Below are 12,309 nucleotides of genomic sequence, written 5' to 3' on the forward strand. Positions count from 1 at the left end.
GTAGCATTTCAGGTTATTGTGTTCCATTATTGGCTGTAAGTAAATAACACTTGAAAAAGGAAACTGCTGGTTTTGACGTTGAAATTTGAAGTTCTTAAATGCTGTTGCTGAATTGCTCTTTGCAGGTTTTTCATATCTTTTTGCTGGTTATGTTTGTTTTCTGCTATACAGAGATTAATTTGTTGCTTCCTTTAAATACTTCTGTATGTCACTTGATTTAGATAACAATACAGAGCAGAGTGACTGCGCAGAAACCAAACCTGGCAGTATGTGTACAAGCTCCATTAGCAGTGACCTGTGACCAGTTCGTCTTTGATGATTTAGGTAAATTATTATAGTACCATTACAGCTATTGTATCGTATTACTTTTTCTGAGGATGTTTGAAAGGTATAGTCGAGCCTCCATCAAGTGCATTGCTGCAGATGTACTGCAGTTAAAGCAATTACAGATTTGCCTTGCCTGCACTCTGCAGCTTCTAGATACTGCTTGGTGGAGGAAGACACAGTAGAAAGGAATGGAATTGCTTCCTTGATTATGGTATGATGCATGGCAGGTGGGGAGAGGCAGGGTGACAGCTTCATGATGGAGAGAAAAAAAACCCAACAGTTATTCTGTGGTACTTTTGCTGGGGCACTTTGTTTTGCTGGCAATTCTGTCTATGTAGAAATGGCACTGCTGAGCTAAAAGCAGGAACAGAAAGCTTGTTCACCTGTGGACAGTCTAGCATATGTTCCCAACTCCAGCTCTGTTGATAAGGCTGCAGGTGGAATTGCCTTGAAGACTAAGTGGAGCTAAAGACCAGAGAAGTATGTCATGCTGCCTCAGTTGGGACTGCAGACCAATTCTGCTCTGATATATGCAGTAATGATCCCTATTGAAACAGGGCTTTACTGACTGCTCCTGTCATCTGAAAGGAGAATTCTTATGTTTTATCAACATGTGACAGGAGCAAAGGGCTGATGGCTTTGTAAAATATTAAAATCACAGTATAAAACTGCATTTGTTTTGATATTATCTGTGTTCAGTGTGCTGAATTGTTTTATTGGTTATGCTTCAACATAGTTATAAGTTGGAGAGACTAGTTTGCCTTTTACAAATCAGGGATTTAAAAAAAAACATGTCCAGTGATTTGATAAAGGTGAACTGATGAAAACCACTATCATAATTTAGTAGGATATTTCCCAAAGTGCTAGAAAATGTTGCTTTCATTTGGATGCGCCTATTACTTGATTTAATTTTGTATTGTTTTTAGAACCAGATTCATCTGAAACTGTGGTCCTGTCTGTCTTTTTGAAGGGGAATTGTTCTCCATCAGAACTAGAAGGAAGTTGTGTGGTTTCATATAGTACACCAACAGGTAAGCCACTGGAGGTTTCAAATTGATTTGCCTTTTTTGAGTTTTTTTTCTTTACATATTTCTTATAAATGTTCTTTTGAAATATATTGAAGCAGTAGTAATTAAAGAAATAGTGAGTATCAGAGTCTAGTCTTCAGTTTTAGTTAATGTTTTATGTAGCATCATTAAATTATGTAATTGGTCTTATAGAGATAAAATCATATGCTTATGGCTTAGGAAGCAGCTGTACAAGCTTTCCTACCCTGTCCTATCGATTTGCTCCTGTTCTGCTCTTTAAGGGACCACCTTTTGGAGTGAGAAGTTAATTACGTCTTTATGACTCTTCAGCCTTCTGGGCTGCCAACAAATATGACAATAACTGCCTCCCCACAGATGAGATTTGAATAAGCATTGGGAGTGATTGTTCCTCACTGCCCTTTTAACAGTTGAACATATTCATTCTAAACAAATAAACTAACCCAAAGGAACAGAAACTAAGTAGTTCTGTTTTATAATGCCTTAATGACCCTAGTGATAGAATATGTGAATTTACACTGCTATCCATAACTGAAGACTGATTAGCTTAGTTTTCTACACACAGCCTTGTGAATGTGTCAGGCACCAGAGAAACTTTATTTAGGCAGGGATTCCACATTAAGTTAAATGCAGCATAAACCGGTTTAAGCTGTCTGTTCTTCACTTCTCACTGCTTGGCTTTGCTCCTGCACCTCCTCCTCCCCTGTTGTGCTTACGCAATCAACAGTTATTTCTCAGCCAGATTTTCTGATTTGGTTCACTGTGCAAACACAGAGCTGTGCTAGCGCAAGTGGAAGGGTGACATGGAGTAAGTTGACTGGCATCAAAGAAATGCATGTGGAGTCAGGGCTTCTGTGAAGGGTGGTGGTCTTGAGTACCTTATCCTGTGTAGACATTTTTATTTAAGCATTTACTTCACATCACTTCTCACTTGAAACATTGTGTTTATGATGATAGTCTAGGCTATGTGATGATTGAAATGTTTATTTCTAGACAAAACTGAAACTCATGCTTTTAAAGAACTTGATCTTACCCTCTGTAGACAAGGCTTGCAGATATGTGCAGAGGGTGGGAGAGAAAAGGATGCTCTTCCCTTTTTCTTGAGAGCCTGCACAAACAGCTTGTACAACTTCAGTCCCTCTGTCTTGTGACTCTGCTTATTCCTTGTGAATGAGATGCTGTACCTTCATAAGTATCCAACTTAATGATGTGGCTTTAGACAGGTTTTGTGGTACGAATGTATAGGTAGTATATATACTTTTGAGTATTTTGGATCCTCTGATTTTGAAAGCTTGCTTTTTGTTTTCCTGGTCTTGCTTCTGTGATTTTGCTTTGCAAGACCAGAGTATCAAACTTAAAGGGTATTTCTCACCAGCAAATGAAAGTATTATTTCTTTCAGGTGATACTAGTTAAACTTACGCTTATATTTTAGATATTAGGCCAGATTTTGCAAGCTTTTTGGTTAGGGAAGTAAAGAAATCTTGTATCTTAAGTATGTTTGTTTATATGCAATTAAAAAAAAATCCCCAGAAGACATGACATCTAACAGAATTAGGAAACTGTAGAAGAAATTTTAAAAACTTACTTTTAATGGTAGAATTTGGAAGACTTCTAAATGAAGCAGCATAATTAAGATCTTGCTAAATTTTTGGATATTAATTAATTATTAAGCTGGGATAAATCTATTCCATTACATTACATACACATACTGGTGTTACTTCTACAAAGCAATCAAATCCTTAAGTGTAATATACTAGTAAACAAAAGTGCCTTTGTGACTTCATTTTATCTGAATAGAGACTTTTTCCCCTTTGTTTTTTTAAGATATCTGTATTTGTGACCAAATCAGTCTTCAGTGTATCTCTGTGGGATTCATACAGCTGAAGGTTAATGAGTCACTTAGTTGGATGGGGTTGCACTATTGATGAATGTGGTCTCATGTCTGCTTTTTGGCTAGTATTATGTCTTTATGTATTGTCTACTTAAAAAACGTGGCTTAAGTTCTTTAAAACCTGTTACTACATTTCCTTTTTTTCTTATTTGAGTAACATCTTATGTATCCTTTTTTTTTTTTCTTTTGTTCCATTGCTGGTTATATGGTAGAGCTCAATCCTGAAGGTGAGTGAATGGAAAAAATGCAAAGTTCGAATGGTTTCATGAATGACAGCGTATGCTGAATAAAGCAGATTTGGAACAGAGTTGTTATTTTACCTATTGTTTCTGTAAGTTCTTATTATCCTTGGTTTGACCCTATGAAGCTGTGAATATTTGAGACAATTGAACGTAAATGAGGCTTAGACATAAGAAGACAATTACCCATGGGGAAAATAGAAAGTAGTAAATAAATTTTTTGAAGTATGTTGCACTTTCTCATATGTAACAGGAATTTTGCAAAGTATTAGTGCCTTGTGCATTGAGATTGGAAATGGAAAACACAATTGTATGTTTTTTCTTTACCATAATTTTAGCTATTTTTTTCAAGTTTCAGCAAGAACTTAGGCAGCTAAATTATAGCTTTTTTGGTGCAACTGAAACAGATATTAAGGATTTGTAGTTAATGCTATGCTGTTTGGACTGAGTAGCTCCGAGAATGGTGTCGCTTAACATCTCTTCATTCCAATTCCAGTTGGACACATCTTATTCAAGGCTAAAAGGCTGCTTTCTAACTGAGAATACCAGCAGTACAAAACATAGCTGTGATTGTGATAGATGTGATACTTGCAAAAGGTACAATTAAAAGACAAAACAGGACTGGAAAGTTAGCTTATGTGTAGCTAGACTAAAAAGAGAAGGATAGTTTTGCAATGTAATTGTGTACATGTGTTGAAAAGGTACAGTCCTTGTAGGAGATATTTTACTAACTTTAAAGATATATAAATACAAATACCTTCATGTTTCGGGGAGGGAAAAAAGTTGCTTTTTTAAAGTTGCTGTCATAGATTTAGAGATCAACTGAAAGGGTGTTTTCAGTTTTGCAGTTTTCCTAAACAGAAGTTTTACATATACATGTATGTATATTTGAGTCTTGTTTTTCAATACTTATGCTCTTATGAGCATACTAAATGAAGTAAAAAAGCAGATAACTGCATTAACGGTTCCTTTCCTTTTCTGGTTTCTGGATATTTTGGGGGACCTTGAGGTGCCATACAGGAAATAGATGCTTGAACCATCTCAATAAAATACTATTCTTGGCAAGAATAGCTGTCACCATGTGGCAGATTTCTGCTATACAAAGTAATTTTAAAAATTATTAAAAATATAGTAAATATATAAATAAACTATTTAAAAATAAATGTTTATAATTTGAAAGGGTAACATTCTAAAAATGAAAACTTGGATTTTGTTTTAAGAAATTTTTACTCCAGATGAAAACCTGATGCTGAAGAGAGTATTGTGGAGCACAGTAAACTTTGCAGAATTACCTGGGACAAAATTTATTTGGGTTACTGTGAGGTGCACTGGACTGGTTAAATTCAGGGTCATCAATACCAGAAAAAGCATAAAATCTCTGAATATTTAACATCCTAAATTAGAGATCTGAGCTTTAATTTTTTATGTCAAGTACATCAATGTTATGTTTCAAATATAATTAAGATGAATGCACGAGTACTTTGGAAGTGAAATTGTAACTACAGTGCATGTAACTGTTTTATTACTTTTATCAGGTAAGTGCATAGTATGCCTTTAAACAGTAGTAACTTATGAGATAATGTTACAAAATTTCTGTGTGTTTCAGATTAGAATAGAATCTGAATTTTTTTTTACATTTTTTCTTTATTACAGTGCTAAAATTGTATGTTGTGGAATGTATTGCAACTGTAGATGAAGTGAGATCTATTACTAGACATAACACCAAAGGATTGAGCTAGTTCTGGCTCCCACACTTTGCTACTGCTTTGTGTTTCTTTACTACCATTTAAAATTCTGAAATACTCTGAAAGCATTTCCCAGCAAGAGTTTTTCACTGTACTGATAAATTTTGTTGGAGGTTTTTTGTTTGATTTTCTTATATATAGTTGTTTTGGACTCATCAAGTAGAAATCTCCCCAGGCTTCTCCCAAAGCCAGATACTATTTGATTTAGTTTTGATTTGACCTTTGTCTCAAATATTGAACAATTATGTTTATGATGAGGCAGACTGAGAGCAGACTATCTAGGAAAAGCTGGTTTGAAAGAAGAAGAAAAACATCTTGTTTTAAATATAAAAATATTTCAAAATGCAGTTTTGAAATATTTCAAGATACAGTTGACTGAATCATTCTGAAAGGTCATGGGTATATTGTCAAGTATTTTTTCAGGAATTTTCCTTGGAACCCAGGGATGTCCTAGTTTCGAGGACCTGTCTTAATCTTTCTGCTTGTTTTACACTGATTTTGCTTTTTTACAAGCTGCTGCAGAGTAGTTACTTGGAGGCATTATAAGCCAGCCAAAAGATCTAATGAATTGACAACCAGAGGGATAAATCTGAGCCTTCTAATAACATTTTTCACCTGAGACGAGTCTTAGAAATAATTTTTTATTGCAAGAGATCAGCGAAGCAGCAAGCAAACAAAATTGTTAGCAAAAATGGTTGCTTGGATGACTATTAAATGGTTGAGCTCTATTTTTATACTAACCTGCTAATCTTACATGACTGATAACCTCTGTGTAGCTTTCAGTTTCATGATTTTTCCATCTCCATATAATCTGTGACAGTAACTTACTTTATTCTCTTGAAAAATGTGCTTTGTTAAATTCTGCTGAGGTGAGTGGGGGGTTAATGTTTGAGTTTCGTGGGTTATTTGGGAGAGAATGAGTGATTGTTGCTATGGCATTAATACTGTTCTCAATAAGATGAGTATTGGTGCCTATAGTGATGTCTGTACCCAAACAAAACAAGGTTTTCCTGTTAGCTGCTTCATCAAAAAAATCTTCCTCAAAAACCACATAATCTGGCTGCCTAAAAGAGCAAGAACTCCGTATTTCATAGCAACTAGTACTTTTACCCTTCACATAGAACATACTGGGCAATTTCTGACATGCCAATGATTTTAAACAATGTTTATATTTGAGCAAATTGTCTACACATTGTAAAGAATATGTTTTCTAAATGTTAGTGTTAAAACTCCCTCTTTTCTCTTGCACCATTTTGATAAAATTGCATATGATATTAGATCCCAATACCAAAGGCAGTAGCCAGTTTGTTCTACAGTTCTGTTTTGTTATGATGCAATGAGTTGAAAGATAGAATTTAATATACCTTTGGGTAATAATCTCCATTAGATACATTTTTTTCTAAGCCACAAACCTCTGACAGATGATATGAAGGTTGTATAGATGATATTTAAAAGTATAAAAAAAAGAGCAAATGTCTTCTTAAAAATGATTTAGTTTGTGATATTCTGGATGAAAACATACATGCTTTAATTTTGTGTTCGAAGCATCACGAGTAATCACACAGCTGTTATCTATGTTAGAGTAGAATAGTTTGTCTAGAGCATTAAAGAAAATGTTAATCTTCATTGCATGTTAATTGGTACAAATACAGGTATGCAGTGGATTTGGCTAATAACGCTTGCTTTCCCATTCAGTTGAAAATGTTCACCTGAAAAGGTAATTAGAAGTATTCAAATTTAAAGGTATTTTAGGTGCAAAATTTAACAAAAATTGACAATTTTACATAGTTTTTGTTTTAACTTATTCCTTAATCACATTAAAAATATCTTGTTTTACCTCTTTGAGTACACCAGTATGAAGTATCTTGTATTCAGAATATGGATATGAAAGATGAATCTGTGTTCTTTCATTTTAGGAATACCGAAAGTTGCACAGTGTAACTTCAGGCTGCCTTTGCGGTTAATTTGCTTTCCAGCTCAATCTTCAAAAGCAGCAAACCACAAGCTAACTATTGATACCAATAAGCCTCCCATCAGTTTTCTCACCATATTTCCAGGTAGGTTTTTAAATATGTCTATAAAAGGAAATGTGTTAGGAATTCCAACAGGAATTGTTTGTCTGTGCAAAGTAATGAGGTAATTAACAAAGCTAATGTTAGAATGTTCAAAAAGTATATTTTGAAAGAAACAATGTCATAATATTTCAATAATAATCCACCTGGGCTAGTGTATCTGTCTCTGGTAAAACTGCAGATTTCTTTACACAGTGGTCATGATAGAGATCTAATTTTTATGTATCCAGAAAATCATTTTACATAAAATTCTATCAGTGGTGTTGTAATGGGGAAAACATGGGCATTCATTTAAAAAAAGATAAGCAGGGCAAAGCAAAAGTGGTAAATATTGTATGTAAGGGGTACAGTTGCTTTGGAGGAAGACTTGTGGAGTTCTTGATACATTGATCTGGAGCCCGATCTTATTTAATAATTTCATTAGCCTTCTTGGACCAAAAAGAAGAAATGTACCTAGTGATATTTTCTGATGCACAAACCTGAGCTACGTTTTATATTCAGGACAATATTAAAATAGTATGAAGGAGGAATTAGGTGCCATTTAGGACTGGAAAAAGAATGAAATTGGGTACTATAAAGTGTAATGTTATGAAAATAATTTCAGCTGTAATTATGTGCTCATAATTTGGAAGATAGAGAGGAGGTGGAAGTTACCACAGGAATTCTCTGTGGTACAATATGGTACAATCATAAGCAAACACATAAGAACTGAGGATGCATTAGGCAAAATGTTTCCATGCAAGAAACTAATATCATGTTACTATGAACTGGCACACTGAGTGCTGGTTGCTGATATTAAATAAAAATTAATTCAAACTCAAAAGTGTAGAAAAAGGCTATGAACATTATCTAGGGATTTGAAGAGGAGAATTAAAGTGACTCATTTAGCTTAATAAAACACAGGCAAAAAAAGGGAATACAGTTGCCTTCAGTAAATATTTTGTGGCTGTGTCATGAATCTAGATGATCATATTAGCACAAGAATAAATGAATAAACAGGGCTTATAAAGTGATTGTGAAAAAGTTCAGTCTGGCAGTGACTAAGTTTCTGAATTTCAGGGTTCTGGAACAGTTTTCAGAGAGCTGTATGGGCCAACAACTTTAATATGATATTTTTAAGGAAGAGCTGCATCTCTTTTTGAAAAACTTATATAGTGCATTTGTCTGAGAGCAGTGGAGCAGACATGATTGGGGTTTTTGGTAGCATGATTTTCTTCACTTTGAGAGTAAATATACCTTTTCTCCCAAAAGGGTGTGCTGTGTAATACTTGAAACAGAGAAACTTTTTCTCAACTGTCTAGATTTTGGGGTTTTAATCATAGGTAGGCTTCCATTATGGCTAAGCAATGATGCAATCAGGATAGAGCATGATATTTTATTTTTAACCTAGGGATGCATTGTTGAAAATACAACACAAAGCATAGGCCTAATGTATTCCAGAAGAAGGTATTAAAACCTTCTGACTTCTGTTCATCCCATTTTCAGTGATGGGCGGGGGGGAGGTGTGCAGGGAAAGCAGCATGCTGTTTATGATGTGATCTGTGAAGGAACTTTGGATTCTTGGTGTACTCAATAAAAATTGTATCTCTCCTACTCCCCATTTTGCCTTATTTTTAGGGGAAGGTGGGAGGAGAGGTGACATGGAGTAGTTTTTAAAATATAGTACTCTAAAATTGAGCCTTTTAACCTGGTATGATCCACTACATGGAATGCAAAGAAAGGTGGGCATGCATGGACTTTGCAGAGTACCTAGTTTTAGCAAGCTAGATATTTGTTGTGCTCTGTGCTGAAAGCTGAAAAAAAGAGTGCACTTAAACATTTTCATTGTAATTTCCACATAGTTTTTGCATAAATGTCTGAATTAAAGGTGACCTTGCCTCCAGTAAAAGGTGATAGTCTTTTGGCTGTACGCTAATCGCAGTTCTTTTTAGATGGTACAGACTGAACCTCTGAGAAATCTACCTTTTGTTTCCAGGCTGGAGAACAAGAAGTGTGTGGCTCAGCTTCTACCTGTGAATGAAGGGAGGGTATACCAAACTACTGCTGATGTTCTTTACTTCTGAGCCCTAAGAAGGGGAGCAGTCTCCTTCGGATTGCCTTTCCTACATTGCTTGTGCAAATGTTGATATGGTCCTGGCTATGGCTTAGGGTTTGTTGAATACCAGTGTCAAATTATAGAAAACTGTATTTAACTTTCTCTTTCAGACTTTGTTGATCCATCTGAGGATGACCAGGCAAATGTTCTGGGATTTCAGTTTTTAACTGGTTCCAAAACCACTCTTCTTGCTTCAAAAACATCACGTAAGTGCTATTAGTATTAATGCAGAAGAGGCCTGATCATCAGTTAATATACGTACAATATGAGAATGCAGATCATACAAAGAAGGATAATCACTGTATGAGAATTAATGCAGGAGTTTCAAAGTGTTAACCGACTGTTTCTTATCCCCTCTAAAGTATCTAATTATGTTACTAGGGAAGGCACAAAATTTTATAACAAAACAAAAAATAATACTCAAAATATAGTACACTACAGTGTCAGTTCTCTGAAGAAATTGGATTTTCTTCCAAGTTTTTAGTAATGGTTTTATTCATGAAGTAATACTGTTATTATAATAATGGAGAAAACCCTCTTTTCCTCAAAGGTATATAAACACCTCTGTTTGGAAGTAGTCATTTACTGGAATTTTTGAAAGGGATTAAAAAGCAGGTTTCTAACTCTCCACTGACTTTCAGTAATCCTTCACTGTAGGCATCAGACCCTACTTTACTTGCTTCTGTACATCTAAGTAAATGCCTGTCTTTAGATGCCTGTTTATCTTTATAAGTATAGGATTATGAATTCAATATCCTTCCTATTATGACTACAGAATGTATGAACTTGCATGTAGATATGCTGTTACCTAGTCCAGTGTCTCTCATATAGGGCAGTTTGTAAATTAAGTAGTTATGTTCCAACCACCTGTGAGTTTGTGCTCTTTAATAAAAGATTGGTTCTTTTCATTTTGGAGAGTTTATGGTCTTGCCCTGTACAACTACTCAACTTGCTAAACTCTTTCTTGGCATGTGCACTGGAACCAAATCAGTTCAATTGTGTTTAGCATTTTGCATGCCAGCAGAGCACAAAGTCTTCATTTAATACAGCAGACTAACAAATTGAAAAGCTAGAATACCTATTGTACATTCCAGAGAATTCAAATGGAACGCTGCATGAATGCTTTATGAAAACTGTTTTGAGTGAGAAATCAGAATCTAGTTTGTTGATGCGAAATTCTTTTGACACAAAAACAATCTGCCTCACTGTTTTCAAAAATCAGTATTCACAATGGGTTGTATAAGTATTTGTGGCATCAGCTGTGAGCTATGGGATAATATTTAATACCTTTTCAAATGTAATCAAATGTTTTAAAAACAGAAACCATCTGGAGAGTAACTTTCATTGTACCGACAATCACTACATTTCTAAGGTTGAAACCCGTTTGTATTGGTTTGTGTATGCATTATTTGCATGCTGTTTTATTGTTAGTTTGTTTTTAATATTTGTTTAAATAGTAGATCTTAAACAATTTTAACTAACTAGACATGCAATGATGGTTTCTAAAAACTAAAGATTTAAAGGATTTATAAATAACTATGGGGGGTTTTTTTGGATTACAATTTAAATCTTTGTTTTGGACTTTGTTTTGCATAGTTGCTAAATCTGATGCTGTGTAAGGGACAAATTTGTGTCTATGTCATGAATGTATTTTAGCTTCTAGTGAGGCTTTACCTTTTAATTCCCCCACCCCAACCCCTCAAGCATTTCCTCTCAGGTTTTTTTGTTCACTAGCTAGGAATGATGCTTGCAGTCTTACTATAAACTTTCCCACACTGCTTTACTTGTGAAGTTCACTTTACAAAGGAGATTCAAAATACCTGTTTCTCTTAGTGTGACTACTCATTTGTTGTGTTTGGGAATTAGAAAACAAATTAGTTGTTTGATGCCACCTTCTACGTTAGCAGCCTGTTTCCAGCATCCAATTCATGCATTGCATTGGGTTGGTTTCAGAATTTCTTAGGGGGGGTTTCTTATTTGAAATGTTACCTAAGTAAAACTTATTAAAAAAAAATAAATTTGTAAAAGGTCTGACACTGAAGCATAATTCAGAATGTTTTTATGAGCAGAGACTATCCATAATACAAAAGCATTGTTTGGTGGAGTGTCACGATACCAAAATGATTGTGCTTGAGTGGACAGATCTTCTATGGAACTAATGAATGCAGATGAAATTATGTATTATTTGGGAGGCCCTTAATCTGCTATGTAATTTAACACTGATTTTATACTTTGTAAAAGTGCAGATGCAACATTATCATTGTGGAAGTGTTCTTCAAAAAGAAAATTGTATGTGTAGATAAATAGTGACTAAAAGTAATGGCGTTTCAGAAAAGTACAAAAGTTCACTGGGACTGATCAATCCTTATTTCTGGTTTTCCATGAAAGAAGTTAATCTTGGACAATGGAAGAAGACATCTTTTTCCATATCACTTATCAAATGGACCTTAAGTTCTGAATGGGAAGAACTGCATGTAGGAATGAAAGTCTCCAGGTTCAGTTGGGTTTTACTGCTGAAGCTGCAAACATGAATAACATCTGTTTTCACATTTGTTTTTAATTGTATTAGCTAATCCATTTTGAACAGTGTAGTAATTGAAGATGTTACTTCAGCCTGTTACCTCAGGCTTCTTCAGATGCTGTGAAGAAGCCCAGCCTGAAGTTCATTTTGACAGTTAATACATATTAAAAAGAAGCTTGCTCCATGTAGATTAAGGTTTTAATTTTTTTTTTCTGAAATTTTTTAAAACTGTCTTTTAATCAAAGTGTAAAGAAGCCTGACTGCTAATTGTGGGTTTTTTTTCTGCTGATGCGGGCTTCCTAGTTGAGAAGTGAACTGAATCTTCTAGACTTCCTTCAGATAACCTACTGGCAGGGCAACTCTTCTTAATGC

At 34.8% G+C, this 12,309-nt stretch overlaps 1 protein-coding gene across 4 annotated transcripts in view; it reads left to right on the forward strand.

The window, feature by feature from the left end:
* The window catches only part of BBS9 (Bardet-Biedl syndrome 9), a 329,252-nt gene that overhangs the window by 64,876 nt on the left and 252,067 nt on the right, over positions 1 to 12,309 (forward strand). For all 4 annotated transcript variants that reach the window (XM_030007534.2, XM_030007536.2, XM_030007535.2 and 1 more), the window contains exons 13-17: positions 222 to 324; positions 1,254 to 1,358; positions 3,478 to 3,492; positions 7,166 to 7,306; positions 9,527 to 9,622. In XM_030007534.2, the coding sequence (XP_029863394.1) occupies positions 222 to 324; positions 1,254 to 1,358; positions 3,478 to 3,492; positions 7,166 to 7,306; positions 9,527 to 9,622 (460 nt within the window). The remainder of the gene's footprint in view (positions 1 to 221; positions 325 to 1,253; positions 1,359 to 3,477; positions 3,493 to 7,165; positions 7,307 to 9,526; positions 9,623 to 12,309) is intronic.

This window comes from Aquila chrysaetos, chromosome 3 (assembly GCF_900496995.4).
Source record: "Aquila chrysaetos chrysaetos chromosome 3, bAquChr1.4, whole genome shotgun sequence".
NCBI lineage: Eukaryota > Metazoa > Chordata > Aves > Accipitriformes > Accipitridae > Aquila > Aquila chrysaetos.